The 16714-nt window shown below is 43.1% G+C and overlaps 2 protein-coding genes across 8 annotated transcripts in view; one reads left to right on the top strand and one right to left on the bottom strand.

The window, feature by feature from the left end:
- The window catches only part of LOC117147746 (protein sickie), a 154552-nt gene that overhangs the window by 79913 nt on the left and 57925 nt on the right, over positions 1-16714 (top strand). For 5 of the 7 annotated variants that reach the window (XM_033314771.1, XM_033314790.1, XM_033314754.1 and 2 more), the window contains exon 3: positions 4025-4398. In XM_033314771.1, the coding sequence (XP_033170662.1) occupies positions 4025-4398 (374 nt within the window). Of the gene's footprint in view, positions 1-4024; positions 4399-13070; positions 13337-16714 lie in introns of those variants that run through there. The other 2 variants (XM_033314799.1, XM_033314808.1) reach the window with 1 other exon arrangement.
- LOC117147790 (xenotropic and polytropic retrovirus receptor 1) lies at positions 7228-9546 on the bottom strand. Its single transcript, XM_033314835.1, has 6 exons — positions 9463-9546; positions 9058-9404; positions 8598-8932; positions 7829-8536; positions 7602-7768; positions 7228-7542 (listed from the first exon to the last, which is right to left on the bottom strand). Exons 1-6 carry the CDS (start codon positions 9529-9531, stop codon positions 7228-7230), a joined length of 1941 nt encoding a protein of 646 aa, XP_033170726.1. The 5' UTR covers positions 9532-9546.

Genomic DNA, 16714 nt, shown 5'->3' on the forward strand with positions numbered 1-16714 from the left:
CTACCACCTGACAAATTCACAGATATTGCGAATTTCCATATTGTTTTTGTGGCCGAAATCGCAGACGAAAACACACATTTATTTCGCATTTTTTGTTGTATAATTCCTTTGGCCGGCGGTTAATTAAAAAAGGGGCTTGGCCGCGGGCTTTTGGGGAAAGGGGAGCAGACGCCTACGTTGATTTATCGCAATGGGCTTTAAAGTGTGTATAAATCAAACGAATTGTACATGCGAGTATGGTATTTTAAATGAAGTGACACACGGAACGGATGCAAAAGTTGACTTCGGCGATGTCCTGTTGGGCGCGCCACTCTTTAGCGCCATTGACAAAGGACTTTCCATGGCCGCAGAGCATTCGATTCTGGTCCGTTTGCCTTTTCATTTACGTCGTCTTTGTTGACCACTCTTAATCCTTTGGCGGAGCCTCGAGCCGGCGAACGGAGATGCGCTCCGCATTCTGCGATATATTCGCATTAAACGAGTGGAGCCAGGGGGGGTGAAAATGGGAAGCCAGGGCGGAGAATGGGGAAAAGGACTTAAATACAGACTCACTGGCCATGGCCAGCAACACCAACACCAAAAGCAGCACCAACAGCAACACAATGCATCGAGTGCAATTCAGAAATTCTCTGCGCTTGGCACACAAACACGAAGATAGAAAAATCGAAGAATGTCAATAATGGCTGCTGCAGTTTCTGCCTCAGGACCTCTCGTCCTGCCTCGTCCCTCCTTCGAGCCACCCATTTTTGGCTTTAATGACACTGCATCCTGCGACAATAAGCGTCACTTGGCCAGTTTGTTGTCTTCATTTTCGATTGCGCGCAAGGCACAGAGTTGAAAAGTCCCATCATAGCGCCACAGTGAGCTCAACCGAAGCGGAAAACGAAAGGGATATCGTAAGACGAATGAGAACTTTCCTTAGTTATTGAAGCATTTACTCATTTACGCATAAAGTAGATGTTAAAAGTAGTTAAATTATGATGGAAGCACTTTCTCAGAAGCAACATAATGTCATATGGATATGGATATAACTACTATAAGTATGACTATCTTTATAAAGATTTTATAGAACCTTTGGAATGCACTGTAACCCACTGTTCGCCCATTTGGTGAAGGGGTCATTGATAGGACTCGCGCTCCCCAGTGCAATTGACAGCTTCAATGCGAACAATATTATTTGCATTTATTTTTCATTTTTGGGGAAAAGGAGTGAGCCTGCCTTGCGTTCCCAGTACTTGGCGGTTCAACCCGTTTGTGTGTCTGGCTATCTGAGTGCAGGGGGAAGGAAGCTCCTTGCTCTGTGGCTGCGGCAGACTTTGCTGGAGTATCGCCTCGTATCGGTTTCGCGATTTCGTTACATTCAAGTTGCGGTTCGCCGTCTTCTTTGGAGAGGCAACAGCTGCCGCATCTTGTTGCACTTTCGGCACCGCCCTCCCCCCAGCCCATCTATTGTGGTTTGTTTGACTTTTGTTGCATATTACGTAAGTCGGGGCTTCAATGCACTTTGCCTGCGCTAGCTACGCGATTCAATGGGTCTTAACTGTGCCACAGACACTCGTGTTCGGTGACCCTGTTGAGTCACGGGTATCTACACTGTGGAATGGGGAATAAGAACTATTTCTAGTTTGACTCTTTGTATGAAAAATATGGAATTAGTCATCAAAATACGTTTTAAAAGAGAAAGAACCAAAATTCAATATCGATTAGTTCATATATAATGATTGCCTTAAAGTACTTCACACACTATAAGTATTTTGAGAGGTCATCTAGTCACATAATCATAAATACTAATATGCAGTGCTTATTTCTCGCTGTGCATACGGTGCTACTGTAGCTTTGTGGCTTCTGTGGGCGGTGTTCATTGTGGAGCATAGTAAATAAGTGCACCGCTCTGTTTGACACTTGCAGCTGTCAACGCGGCGCGTGATTGATCGAACGATAGTACTTGCCCCTCGGAACGGTGGTAAAAAGCAGGGTTCGCGGAGAGAAATGATGTTGTCAAGGCGAGCTAATGGAGGAGTTCCCCATTAACGTGGCCATAACAAATGGTCCGATCTGTTGGCTCAATCGCACTTAGACAGTTTGATTAAATGCAGGTGCGGAAAATGCGTTACGAGTTCGAATGGTTTGTTTCATTCGAAGTAACAAAAGCTTTAACGACGTAAAATTGCGAAGACACTTTTAATTTTTTTCGTGCAGTAACAAATACGAAGGAATTTTATAAATTAGAACAATTGATGTTATTACTCGCTTTTAGTCTACCATTATTCCCCCATTTGGTATCAGTATAACGCGTAATGATTTGATAAAAGTCTAGCCAGGAAATCTGTACAATTTCTCAGGGCCATTAGTAAGTTTCAAAACTAAAGTTTCAACTCTGACCAATTAGTGCAACATCATAATAATTGCAGTGTGTTTGAAAGACAGGAAAACTTTCGTCGGCAACTACAGAAGTTAATGTGGCATTCGACAGAACTTATCTATCAGTAGAAAGCCCCATCGATAACGAGCAACAGATACAAATTGATAGAACGCAAGTAGGAGCTCTCCGCTTTCCAGCAGTGGCCCCATTTTCCCCGAACAACAAAAGGAAAGCTGAAATTAATGTAAATTTATTGTCCCAATTTATAATGCAACAAATTGAGCAGCGGCGAGCTAGCAGGAACACTTTGGCCAAATATTAATGCTGACAGGCGGTGGGGACGTGGATCCTAGGGGAAAGTATCTCGTAGATACGCATAATGGCGCGGCATTGAACTTGAACTTATCTGCGATTGGAGTTTTTCAATTGTTTGCCAAAGTCATTGGGCGAAAAGTTGCTGCCATTTTGTCTCTCACAAAGTTATTACAAAGTTTGCCATATAAGTTTTGGCAGCCTTTTAAAGTTTGCCCCGCCCAGCCCCACCTCCACTGTCAACTGGATATGGATAACTTTGGACCCTGGGATGCTGCATCGACTTCTCGACTTCTCGGCTTCTCGACCAGCAAATTGAGTGCACACAGCCGGCAGACGTTTGTCATTTGTCTGCCTTCATGTCAGTTGTCAAGTTTGATTTTTCGACATTTGCCTCTCAGTTCTATTTAACTACAATATATGTGTGCTTTTTGTGTCTCTTAATTTGTTGCAACCACTGTGACAAAGCTGGGAAAAAATATGAAATATCGTGCTCTATGATACAGACATGATAAAGACAAATTTGTGAAGTTTTTCGGAAGCACGGCGACATTGTTCTGCCCAATCCCTTTCCCAGCAAAGTGCTGATTTGTGTAGACGATCAATGAATAATTTTTAATATCTGAGAACCTTTCTTTTTTAAAACAATATGAATACGAAAACGGTAAAGTGCCGTTTTAGTTATGTTTATGTATTAAAGTCAAGAGAACTTTATATAATAGCCTCCACTCCTTTTATTCTTGCGTTTACCTATACATAACTTATTGCTTATAAACGTTTAACGAATATAGGTATTTAAATCTCTTATCAAAATACCACGACATGAAAATATTTAAGTTCTTTACAACGAGTGCTTTTTATGTTTCGAGATTAAACCTCAACGTTTCCTAATCCCAAGCCATAGTATCTCAAAGTCGTGCGACCTGTCATTTGTGTTTTTTCTGGTGTTGACAAATGAAAAAGGGTGCTGAGGGGGGCAGTTGATGCCTGAACACTTTATCTTAATGCCAGTTTTTGTTTCGTTCGGCTTCGGTTTGATTCGAGAGGTTTTCCTGGCCAGCTCGTGCTCGTGTGCGTGAAGCAGTTAAAGACGCCTGGGCAAATTAGCCATAAAAAACGCATTTGTACATCGGTGTTTTTTTCGGGGGGCGCCTCATTTGGGAGTCATGTCAAAATCACGACTTGCAGGCGCCCGGCGATAAAAACAGCGCGAGGATTTACATTTATATTAGGCGGCCCAAAGAGATCCGCCCATGAATCATCGCGCGGTTAAATAGCTTTAAGTGTTGGCCTTTCCCGAGCTCTGATTTCATTTGCATTCCGCTGTTCAATCCCTGTTCTCTGTTTCAGTTTGACAACGTCAACTCGTGTCTGCATGTGCTGCGAAGCCAGTCGGTCGGCGGCTTGGAGAACATCACCACCAATGACATCTGCGCCGGCCGCCTGAAAGCCGTGCTCGCCCTCTTCTTCGCCTTGAGTCGCTTCAAGCAGCAGGCCAAGCAGACCAAATCCATCGGCGTTGGCTGCGGCGGCGGAGTGGGCGGCTCCTCGTCGACTCTCACCGGCGGCGGCTCGGTCCTGGGAATCGGAATCGGCGGACTGAGGACTCCGGGATCCAGTCTGAACCAGGATAAGAATCAGCAGGAGCAGCAGCAGCAACAGCAGCAACAAACGCCACAGCAGTTGGCCCAATCGCTGGAAAACGGCAATGAGATGGTGAATCGGTAAGTTTACTTAATTAACTGAAGTCCGTAAGCAAATATCAAACAATTCTTTCTGAATGGGGACAATCTATGATTATTATAATCCTTTAGATACATTTACTTTTCCGCTGGTCATATAACAAATTTTAAAGAGTATGCACCGAAACAGTTGATACGTTTTTCAAACGCGTTGCATTGCATACTCTTAGACACCCTGAATTATACTTATAATATACATTCTACATATTGACTTATACTGCATGTCAAAAATGTATGCTGCACTGACTCCCGAGTACAGAGTGAACCCCTTACATACAGAGCCATCTAGTGGCGAGCTGCTGCATTGGTTTTCTGTAGCAGCGAGCTTTATATCGACAGCACTTTGTGTTAGGTTTGCCCTAATTGTTAGCAGATACTCAAACCATTGGGGGCGCTTTAAAAATTATGAAAAATCTTACATCTAAATACACATTACAATTTCTTTTTTAGCTGAATTTAAATCGATTATAAATTAAAAAGAAAGCAATTCTTTTCGATTGAATATACAGCTATTTAAACTTGCTTAAAGTTACACTTAGAGACTTAGACTGAAAATTTAAATGAAACAGTCAGTTCCATAACTTAAACTCCACTAAGTGGTAAATCATTTTTCGACTTATCCGAAACTCCCCATCGATTCAGAGAAGAACCTCCCCCAGTGTCACCCAAAACACTGCATATCCGATGTCAGGGATTTCCTTTGAATTTAGCTTATACTGCCATAAGACATCCGGCATTTCTTTCTGCACTTTCCCAGAATTCCTTGCGAGTTTAATATGATTTATTGGTTTGTTTGCCGGAAATTACAGGCAGTTGGTCCCCGGATTGGGCTACCATTTTTTGGGGTTCCGCCTCACACCTCAGCCAACAGATGTCATCGGGAAAATGGCAGGAAAACTCCAGAAAGGCAAACACAATTGGCGTGCTACAAGTTTAAAGAGAGGAAAATCTCTGCCGGAGGGCGAATCTCCGCCAGTGCGAGTGCTCTCTGAAAAATTCAAAGTAAGAAGATGGCAAAATTAGAAAACTTTATTTGCCCAATGTCTGTGGGGAGGTCTTCGGTTTTGACTCCGGCTTGTTCCTTTTGGGGGTTTCCTTTGGAGCGTCGTGTTTGCAACCCTCGGGGAAATCCTCGCAGTCGCAGACAGGAAGCGGAAGCTTTTGTGTGGCGCCCGTCCCCTCCTCTCGTTTCCCCTCCTACGACTTGGTCGTTTAACTGGGGTCTCGAGCTAAAATGCGTTGATGACTTTCACTGACTATGAAATTTAAATGCGTTGCGGAAATGCTCTGGCAGACAAATAAATTACACAGGATTTTTATGGTCGTCCTTGCGCCTAGTTTGTGGTAGGCGGCACAATCAGGCGACTGCAGCGCTTCCCTTTAAGTTGCGCCCCAAAACTTTCGCCTAGACCCAGTTCGGTAGTTGGGGATCCCGCCAGCCACCCGGAACGGTGACAAAATAGCAACCCCGAGAATGGTACACCCAAATGAAAATTTTAGAAAGTCAACAACTTGTGCAGGTGCTGAAAAGTTGTGTGCACTCGCATGAAAGCCCTGGTACAAGTAAACTAAATTCGCAACTATTGAAGGTAACTTTTATTCAGCTCGACGAATCTGGCTAAAATACTCCTTCTAGTATTTACTCCACTTCCTTTTTTTGCGTGTACCATTAGCGACACTCCTTGCTGGAATTTGGGCAATGCAAAATTCAAAAGCATTTTAACAATGGCAGCTGCTACTGACTGTTTTTTTATTCCGCACAGAGGGTGGGTGGCTTGCTCTTGGGGAATTCCAATTTCATGGCTGTTCGCAGGTTTTCAGCTCCTTGAAGCACTGACTGTGATTTTTTGGGGACAACCTGCTGGCAGGAGCAACATGTTGCAGCGACGCACATAATTAAAACTAGAGGACACAGGCCATAAAGCACATAGAGCACTTGAATTTATACCCCAAATACCCCTACATATCCTCCGGATTCCAGCAACAGCTGATGGCGATATGAACCGGAGTGCACAACTCCCACCATTTATAACTGCAAATTGCTTTGGCAGACATGCCAGCCATATGTATTGTATTTATAGCAGTTGTAACCGAGCTTAGCCTCTGGAATTGGCTCGAAAGTAACCCCTGAAGACGGGAGAGGTCCTTCCAAAAGGGGAGGAAACTCACATGCACGATATGGGGCCCCACATTTAGCCCCTGAATTGGATAAATCCGCCCACGTGCGTGTGTTCCTGTGGCTCTCTAATTCGCATGCATTTATGCGTGACCATGAACAAGAAGCAATCCCCCAGGATCCCAGGATCCAGAGTGTCCTTTCCCTTCCCGCTTCCCCATCCAACTGCACTCGTCCTGGCTGTGACCACTCTTCACTGGCAAATTGTCAAGTCCTTGTTGTCCTCAGCCTCGTCTGGCTTAACTTTTGTTGTCCTGCGGGCTTGGTTTTTTCCACATGGTCGGCTCCTCTGTTCTGAATTTATAATTCCATTTGTGGTTTTAATTTCGTAAATGTGAGATTAATTTTATTCAATTTGCGTGCCCAGAGTTGGACGGCTGGGCGAAATCCTGGCAGCTTGCGTTTAGGTCTGGGATAAACGCTTCATTGACTGTCAATTGTTGGCAATTGAAGCGGCAAGAAAGAAAGTGAGAATTTGGCAAACGAAATGTTGCCAATGTAATAAAGTAATTTAAAGGAGAGGGATTTTGGAGTCCCAATATTTTAATTATCCGTAAACACCTTTAATTTAAATTTTTTATCTATTAATACTTTTTTACTTATATTAAAGGGCAAGGAATGCACAATGCCACACCTTAAAAGTACTTTTTATTTCGTTTTTCCCTTCCCAAGTCTTCCGTATTATCCATTACACTCTCAAGGAATCGTTCCTCTTGTGGATCCAGCCTCGTTATGAAGATGTCCCGCGTGGCTCTGAATTGGCCACAATTATACAAATGCTCGTTCTCCAGGCGCAGAAAGTTCCAGAAAAATCTTCTCACTATCTCACTGAAACAAATCAACGATTTGCCATTGTAGGGTGCTATCAATTCCTGATGGACCAGGGCAAACTCCAATATCCAAACGCACCGGAGCAGGGTGTTCTCCACGATCACAAAGTAGTAAAACCACTGTGGCATAAGATGATGTCATTAATCACTTTCGAACAGATTATGGTTTAAGATTTTACCCTGGGATAGACCAAGTTGTCGCGTAGAAATTTGTTCTCGCCATTCCACACTCGGAATAAACCAAAGTCCATCAGCAAGTCCCAGAATACAGTATAAATTGACGAAACAATGCAAATTGTTATATAGGCCCAAGTCCAGGGGCTCTCAAAGAGATCAGTATAATGAGCTAAGGATGTTTTAATTCAAATATGAGATTTTAATAAGAAATCAAATAGATTTAAGCTACCAATTGTTTCCATTTGTATTGTTGAAAAGACGACTTCCGCAATGAATAAAAAGTACTTCAAGGCGTTGATCAAATAATCCGTGGACTTGGACCCACTGTCCCTAAATCTTCGCAGGCTCTGAGCGAATCTAAACCACGCAGGCAAACATCGAATGACAGCCACCGCGTAATCGGGCTCAAACTCGAAGGCATCGCTCCGATCCAGGAAATATCGCACATAGAAGCGGACTAGGTAATAGTGATCCACGATGGTGACCACCAGAGAGGTCCACTGATCCGCCACCCAAAAGTCCGCGAAGTTCACAAAGAAGAAGGGGGACAGAAGGATGCGACCCATGACGGTCAATAGCCAGATCCTGCCGGAGTAGAAAAGAATGCGCAAGGGGTTCAGGAACAGCACTACTACAAAGGCCACCTGGACCAGGGGTATGTAGATCGGATCCTCGATGAAGAACTCCTTGTGGAGCAAGTACAGTAGAATGCTCAGAGTGCACATGTATCCAAAGAAACTGGATATTTCCAAGGCTCTCATGGCTCCTATGGCATTCCTCCGCTCCACTTCGAAGATCAAAACGTGGTTCACGCCCACCTTCTCGTACACTTTAATATTTATAGCCAAGCAGAAGCCGAAAGTCACACCTGAAATGGGCCCTCTAAACAAACTGACAAAGGTGTAGCGAAACTCTGGACTCGTATCTACCGAAAAATCTACAGGAAAAGAAAGGAAACATAATCTGCGAGGAGAATCAAATACATAAAATCCACTCACAAGATATAAAACATATAATAGCGCCCACCAAAAAGAGACCTAGAAAGAGCCCGGCGCTGAAAACATGAACCGGTGGAGTTGGGTGGCCCAATGGCGGCACTCGAAGCTTGGCCATCGCCTCAGATCTGTCCCCGTTGGCCAAGTAATCCGTGTACATGTTCTCCGTGGTGGATATCATCCGGTCCAATTGCAGGGTTATGGCCAAAGTGGACCTTAGAACGTATTTATCGTACCAGGCAAATCCAGCCTCTGATTTTAGATTCTTGTCGTACTTCTTGCAGATCTTGCGAAACGCAGTCATGTTCAATGTCTGATAGTTCTGCAACATTATCAGACTGAGATGGTGTACTATTTTAGCTTTTATGTAGTTAAAGTTGCAAGTAATAGTATAAGAGAATAATATGAAAAGTTGTCCATTTTTCTTCTAAGCCAGGATATATGTTAAGTTAGGAACCCATACCTAAGGTAGAACTCGCTCATGGCCAGTCGAAGTTTCTTGATGGGCGGCAGCTTGCGCTTGTTCTCCGTCTGGCGACTCCAGGACGAAGCCGAGCCCCTGGAAGCTGTCGATCCCCGAGGATCCTGCTGTGCACGACGACGGTCTAGTTGGTAATTGAGGGTGGCCAGCTTGCGATGCGCCTCCGCCTGCTTGTGGGCAAAGAAGTAATTCACTTTGGTCAATTCTACTCCGCAGGAGTTGAAGAAGAGTTCCTCGAAGTCCCTGTAGTAACCGATGGCTACATCATTACTTGGCCGACTTCCACTGGGCGCTTTTTCCACGGCATTTCGAATCATTTGCTTAAGTTCCTTGAAAAATTAGATTGAAAGTTTAGTATAGATTTGAAATTGGTGTATTTAGAGTTACATTGTAGTTCATGTACTGGTGCCGCCATTCGGGCACCATAAGATTATCAAGAGTCTTGCCAAACTTCATTTTTACAGGACTTGTATTTGTTCACTTCTATCGTGAGCTTCAATTATTTGACAAGTAATACAAGTGCGATCGTTATATGATGGATACACATTACTTTCATAACAGAAAGCTTAATCCAAAATTAGCCGAAGGCATTATATATCCAGCCGCCCTTGAAATCTGTAATTGAGAATTCATCCCTTTCAGAACGTCAACAAATTTTGTTTGCTTGGTGCTGTAAAAAAGGTTCACTGTCCGCGGAAAACCCACGCAAATTTTGACATGCGTTTCCCATTCCCTTTTTCCAGCAGTTGACAATTTCGCTTTTGTTTTCGGAAACGCTGTCCGCAGAACCGCAACTCTCATCCCTACAATTTCCCGGCTTTTCATGTTCGTTTTTTTCAAGTTTTCCGCCTTTTTTGAAGTGACTGCGTTCGGGTGTATTATTAAAAATAAAGGGAAAATCCTGGAAATGAGTTGACTAAGGGTTGGCCTCAGTTTGCAACTCTTTAAGCTCGCTGACTCTCCAATAGAGAGCCACAATTCGATTCCGGAGGCTTGCCATTAGTCATAAGAAAGGAAAATTGGCAAAAGTGGGAAAATGTCGTCTACAGGCATCCCAAGATGAGTAGTAGTGGGCGGCCAAAAAGGACTCCCATCTCACCTCAATCGTCATCATCAAAGCCGGCATTCATCTTCCCCTCTGAGCCACAATGTGAAAAATGTGAAACAATTGCAACGATGATTACTTTTTCCAACAGTTTTGCCCCCTCGCTGTTTTTGTTCGGTCGTAAAGGAAAATTGAATTGCCAATGGGCGGGGCATCCAGTTTGTCCTGCCCTCCAGGGACCATTTCTGGGGGGGATTGGACGGAAGGCAGGACACGGACAGGCGATGATGAAAACAGGTGAACTCCATAATTATATGCTAAATACTCGGGTAATTAACTCCCACGGGAACATTAACTATTTGAAGAACTTGATTAAGCAGATGAGTACGGCTCGTGAATTTCCCGGGTGATGAAGAGGAAAACTAAGCCAGTGAATGTTGAAAAGTTGCAGCATGTGCGAAAAATAATACCGAATATTATCCTTTCGCAGCAAGGGAAAATGAGCAGCTGTCAGCAGAGTTGGTTTCATTTACATTTCGCTAGCTAACGATGAATTTAAAAATGTACTATCCTAAGACTCAGTTATATATACAATATATTCTAGTCTAAACAGTAAGATTATAGTTTCTAAATGTTGCTTTCTACTGAGGAGCTGAAAGATTTTTCATATTTGAGAGCCAGTTTACCATTTAATAAGTCAAACGTAAGTCTAGAGTATTTCCCGCAGATTTTTTTGGAGTTTGTCCTGGCTGGACAGCCATAACCATTGGGCAAATAAAAATATTTGCATAGACGAAGCGCTCAACAATTGGATGGACGGCCAAGTGAACAACATGGGGTGGTGCACATCATCGGCGGATTCCGGGGACAGACAATATAAAATGAAAAGTAAACATTGCAGTGTCCGCCGGTAGCCATTGAAATGATAAAGTGCCCGGCTGAGCTCCTCTCCTCTCCTCTCCGCTCCGTCCGGAAAGTTCGCCGGAGTCGGACAAAAGGCAGTAAAATGCATGCTTAGTGTTTTTGGAGTCCGGAGTCCGGAGTCCGGAGCAGGGGCTTAATGGCATTAGGAGGGGGTTCCGGAGCAGTCAGTCTGGAACTACATCTGGTTATAGCCGTATGTTGTGTGTGGCAAGTCGGGCGAAAGGCTTTCATGCTTTCTGGATTTGTCCAAACAAAGATTTATTGGGTCTAGTTTTGTATTTTGTAGGAGTGGCGGAGGGTAAAAATGCTGTTTATTTTTAAACTGTTTGCGGCTGTAACGAGTAGTGGAAAGAAAGTTGTGGAAGAGCTAAAGAATCTCTACATTCTCTATTCCCCCTATAAAAAAAAACATTAGGAGAAAGTGCACAGGCGACAGTTTATGCCATTAGTGTAAGTTAATACCCTAACTTACTTAGCTTATCAGATAGTACATATCATTTGCGTTAATTTATTTGCTTCGATTCAATTAACACTCGCTCGCTAAACCTCATCATTTGTATATCAGAATTCAGACTTGGCAGCTACATGAGCTCCAATCGCATTCCATGACAATATCTGCGCGATAAATTCAATTTGAAATCCAACCTTCGCTCGAAACTAGTCAATTCGAGACCTTGCACCTTTTTCAGCTGTCTGCAACAACTTAATTGCTTGCGGCCACTTTCTTTGCCGCCCACTTCTACTGAATACACTAAAACCCAACTCCAATCATTGACTTATAGAAACTCGTTTTTTGCGTTCAATCACTGCGATTTTGGAGCTAGATCGCACATGCCAGTAATTGCAATCATATTTCGACACGCTGCGCAATATGCATTGGCCATAAACTTCATCCCGATCAAAAAATAAAGCATTCGAAAAAAGTGTCAATGCCAGACAGCTGCAGCAAGCCGACGAGTGAATACACTCTAAGCAATGCTTCACTATTCAGATACAAAAAAGGGGTTAGGGTATAGGTGGTAGTACAGCACAACATTCAAACTGGATGAAACGAGTTGAGTGCGTGCCTGATCGGCTTAGCGTCAAACGAGCTTCTCGATGGAAATTAAGCTCGATGATTAAACAGTTTTACTTTCAGCCTGGCCAATTGCCTCAATTTCTGAGACAGTTCATGTGACTCGAAACTATTTGCTATAATTGCTTACTTTGTTGAATTGCGGCGATTTGTTTGCCGGTCAACAATAACTTTAGCCGGCTTAATTGGTCTCGTTCGCCACTCGGCTGACTTGACCCCCAGCAGCTGGGGCATGTGCATTGAACTTCAACTTCGGAGGAGACCAGACCCAGACCCAGACCCTCCGCCCAAGTCCTCCTCCCAGAAGTGCAAGTGCCAAGTATTTTTAGAGCAGCCAAATGCAGCACACCAAACAAGCAAGCGAACAAGTCAAACGCCTCCAGTGATGCGATGCACCATGAGAAATGAGATGATGGAATAATGCACATTGCATTTTATTTTAAATCAGTGGGAAAGAAAAAAGTTGTTAAATTCATTTTCATATTATTGCTTTGATAGTATGCAAAAATCCTTTCGTAAAACATTGTCTTACATCCCAAATCAATGCCGCAAATAAAATTATTTTTTAGAGTGACTTACCTTTTTCGTTCATATTTGTAAATTAAATTTGTAAGGCTTAAGTAATTGAAGATATTAAATTCAGATCAATCTTAATCTTCAGATCAATTTATATATTTATATTATTATATTCTTTTATACACATGTGTGCTTATTTTACAAGTCCATCTATTGGTTTTGTGCCACCTTTATACATTTGATAATGTAAAATAGAGCATTTTAGTTAATTTAAAAATAATTCATATATTATTTGAGACATCATTTTGTCCAGTGTAGCCATCCAACCAGCTCACTTCGAACATCGAACATGTTGCCAGGGAAATTGTGAGTTGCGACGAAAATCGCCGGCAAAAGCGAGTTTTTCAAAACCACCATCAACAGTTCGGTTCGGTCGCTTGATTTCGTTGCGTCGACGGACGCGGGAGATTTTCGTGCGGGTACAGATACAGATACGGATACGGATACGCATTGTTTTGTTTTGTTTCGCCGGCTTCGAGAGACGCGTGCCACTCGCGAAAATAAATGGCGGCAAATCAAAGAGTGTGTGAATAAAGTTGATTAACGACGAGCATCGCTCAGAAGTGCCAAAATAAAGTTTATGTGCCAAGTGATGGTCTTTCGGAGAATTTACTGCGGATATTTTGATTTTTAAGCATAGAGTTCGTCCATAAAATGTACCCAACAGGCTGTTGCATACTTCGTGGCTTTAAGAACACACCATCAGCAGTAACCAGAAACTCTCAACCACCCCATAATTATCGCCTTATCTCAATGCACACAAATTAAAAGGCTTACTGCAGCCAAGCCAAACAGACCCAAAAAATTGCCAGACCAGACGATTTTGTCTCCATGGACCATGTTTTATACACGTATCCTAGATAAGAGTTGCGCGTTGTTTAAATCCTTGGGAGGAGTGGTTTTCATGTCGGCGGACCTTTGGGAACAAAAAGTTTTGCGAATAAAAAAGTCGGAAAAGCTTAGCTCTAATAAGATATATGGGCGTGTGCTAAAGCTAGCTAATGAAAATTAATTCCATTGGACATAAGATCTCATAGCGTGTGGCTTTCTCCCCAAAAATCTATGTAAACTTCGTTTTAGACTTACTGTTCTTCCAATGAAATTCTGACATGGGATACTGTTTCCTCAATTTCCGCCAACGTAAATCGACTCTTATAAATGTTTTGCAAAAGTTTGCTTTCATGCCCGTGGAATACAATCCCATCTCGGAAATTATCGAACCACAACATCGTTTAGTAAAGGGTGAACTTTATCTTCTTTCTTATCAGTCAATTTCACCCTAATTTGCCACCTTTCCAAATGACTGCCTCCAAAGCAGTCAGATGCTCCGAAGAAAATGGGAGTTTTCTAAGTTCATAGCGCAGTGGTAATTAGTGGAGTGTCTGCCATTTGGTTAGAGAAGCTAACCAAATTTGGGATCCCAAAGGGTGCTAATCTCCATTGTCATCGCATGTTGCAGACTGGTTGATAACCGGTTTTTTCGGGTCTTACGACGCGTGTCTCCAATTAATCACCGGCTCGAATCTGTTGGTTCTTGGGAGCTTCTTGAAGCGTCTCTAATTTCATTTTATTCAAGTGGCAGCTGGGGCCGAAAGGATTATGCTGCTACGTAGTAAGGAGATGTATGGCAGCCACCATATTCGGGATTCCGGCTAATTATGGTTAGCAGGAGTTGGGCAAGAGATGTTTTGAAGTTTTCAATTTTCCAATGCTTCTCTGCCACTGACATCTGACAAACTGACAATCTGACAATCCGAGACCCTGACAAGCGGGTAACAGGCGCTGTCAAAATCCTTCGGCGGGGGAGCATTGAACTTGCAACCCTCACAGAAGCCGAATCGAAATCCAAATCAAAGTCGAAACTCGAGATATCAGAAAGCAAGCTGTCAAATTATCGAGCAGCCAAAATCAATTGTTCGGGGAGCCCTATTGCTCTGCCTTCGGCTCAATCCAAAACATGGGCTAATGATAGGGGCACAAGATCTCGGGGCAGAGCGTGTGAATAACCCGAGGTACCTGACAGTCGAGGGCGAAACGAGCATTATTAGTTGATGGCAGCGTTGCTCTAATGCCTTAATTATGATAATGGTAATGGCCAACGGGAGGCGGGCTCAACTCCTTGTGGTGACGATGACAATAAAGCGATTTTCAGCGACGAGCTGCTGGCATGAATAATGAAGATATTTCAAGAATTGCATCTTAAATGAGCCAGGGAGAAAGTAATTCATTCATAATTATATTAATAGTGAGGGCATAAATCTCTTACTATACCCAACATTCACATATCTTCAACGCAATTACCTTGAGTTTTTCATGCAAATTGCTCGACAATTTAAAGTCCATATGTGGATTCTTTGAGCTTGGGATAGTTACACTCCCCTTTCAATAAACGCGATTTAAGAGACCACCCAAGTCTGTCGTTCAGAAACATTGATTATCTTTCAACGTTTCTTGTCGCCTTTTCAATTGGCCAGCGGAGCGAGGAATCAAGATTTCAGACAGCTCGAGGAAATGTCAATTGCAACTTCAGCAGACAGCGAACGATTATGAAATATTCATGTAAATATATACATATATTTTCCGATTTAAATGCAAGATGTGGGCCGCACCTCGCACATTGATCTCAAGGCGGCCCTTTCAAGCAGTTAATTGGCTGACTGGGGAGACCGTGTTGGAAAGGGTAAAATAGTCGGAAGACAAATGTCATTTTGAGTTGCCCAAAAAGAGTGAAATGCGTATAAATCTCTTACCCCATCCAACTTTGCCCTCCTTCCTGCCTGCCCCCTGCTCCAATTCAATGCAAAATGCCGTGACAAATTGTTGATTTGCTTTGACATATAAAAAGAAAAACGCCTTTGTCTTCAGGTTTCCCTACAGATACCCTGCAGTTATTCTCTAGAGGGAAGTAGTAAACCTAGGAAGTCGAAACGATCAGTATTTCGAATCAAATAAGAAGTGTTGGCCCATGGAGAAACCACAAATCCACCTTATTTGGGGTGGCTAGTAAAATAGTTCCGATAGTGACTGGTCATAAAAGCTTGAAATATTGTTTTGCTTTTAATTTCCTTCACCCACTTTGGAGTGCAGTAAAAGAGATTTATTTCCTGTCCACCGAAGTGCAGTGCTCATAAAGCCAAAAGCAGAGGGTATCGCAAAGTTGTGACACTCTCGAAACTTTTCCATTTTCCCTTTGTTTTTCATTCGTTTTTCCACTTTTGTATATTTAAGCGGAAGCTAAAAGACTCTTTCAAGTTGATTTCTGCTCCATAAACTTGTCTATTTTTGTTTTGGTCCCCGCTGTTCGCTGGAGCGCAAAAGGCAGCCCCGGCTTCGCATTCCCGCCCCCAAAATCCCCCAATCCACATGCGTACTTACCCCTCATCTGGCGCTACTAGAATTTGGAGCAGCACGTGCATTTGCACGTTTTAAATTTGTTCCCCACTCCCCCAGTCCGCCCCTTCATTTCATGCCCCTGCTTTTGTTTATATTTAGATGGAAGTATTTTTTTATGTCAGCTAAGAGGGGATTGTGGGGCTTGGGGGCGGGCTTTTGCCATAAATCTCCTCAGAATTTATTTGTTAAAGCCACAGACGAAGTTCGGTTCGATATGCACTGCATGTGCTCGTAGCGCCACGTTGGAGTTTCCACAAACCCGAGGACCATTGGAGTGATTGAACGCTAGCATTGTTAGATTTATGTTCCGAGACGCTCCAGGACAAAGAAACTGCCAAATGGCCCACAAACTCCAGTCCAGTCGGGTTTGACCGGCACCAACAATGGCTAAGTTACATCGATTCGGAGACCCATTCTTTTTCCCTGTGAATTTCCTCTCTAAACTGCATTCTGACATAGGGCTGTTACCAAAACCAGCCCACCTTTTGCCACCCGCGCTGGGAAATTATGTTCGTGACGAAACAATATCCAATGGCCACTACTGAACACTGAAACAAATCATTCTACACCATTTTTAGATTCTAAGTAAAATCTGTTTAGGAACCGAAGTAAAATGAATTTAAATT

The sequence above is a fragment of the Drosophila mauritiana genome, chromosome 2L (assembly GCF_004382145.1).
Source record: "Drosophila mauritiana strain mau12 chromosome 2L, ASM438214v1, whole genome shotgun sequence".
Taxonomy (NCBI): Eukaryota; Metazoa; Arthropoda; class Insecta; order Diptera; family Drosophilidae; genus Drosophila; species Drosophila mauritiana.

Excerpts from the sequence above, each read along its gene's own strand:
- LOC117147790 (XM_033314835.1), bottom strand. The coding sequence starts at position 9,531 with ATGAAGTTTGGCAAGACTCTTGATAATCTTATGGTGCCCGAATGGCGG. Across the intron at positions 9,405-9,462 it reads ACCAGTACATGAACTACAAT|GAACTTAAGCAAATGATTCG; the intron begins GTAACTCTAAAT and ends TAATTTTTCAAG. Across the intron at positions 7,769-7,828 it reads AATACAAATGGAAACAATTG|CTCATTATACTGATCTCTTT; the intron begins GTAGCTTAAATC and ends AAACATCCTTAG.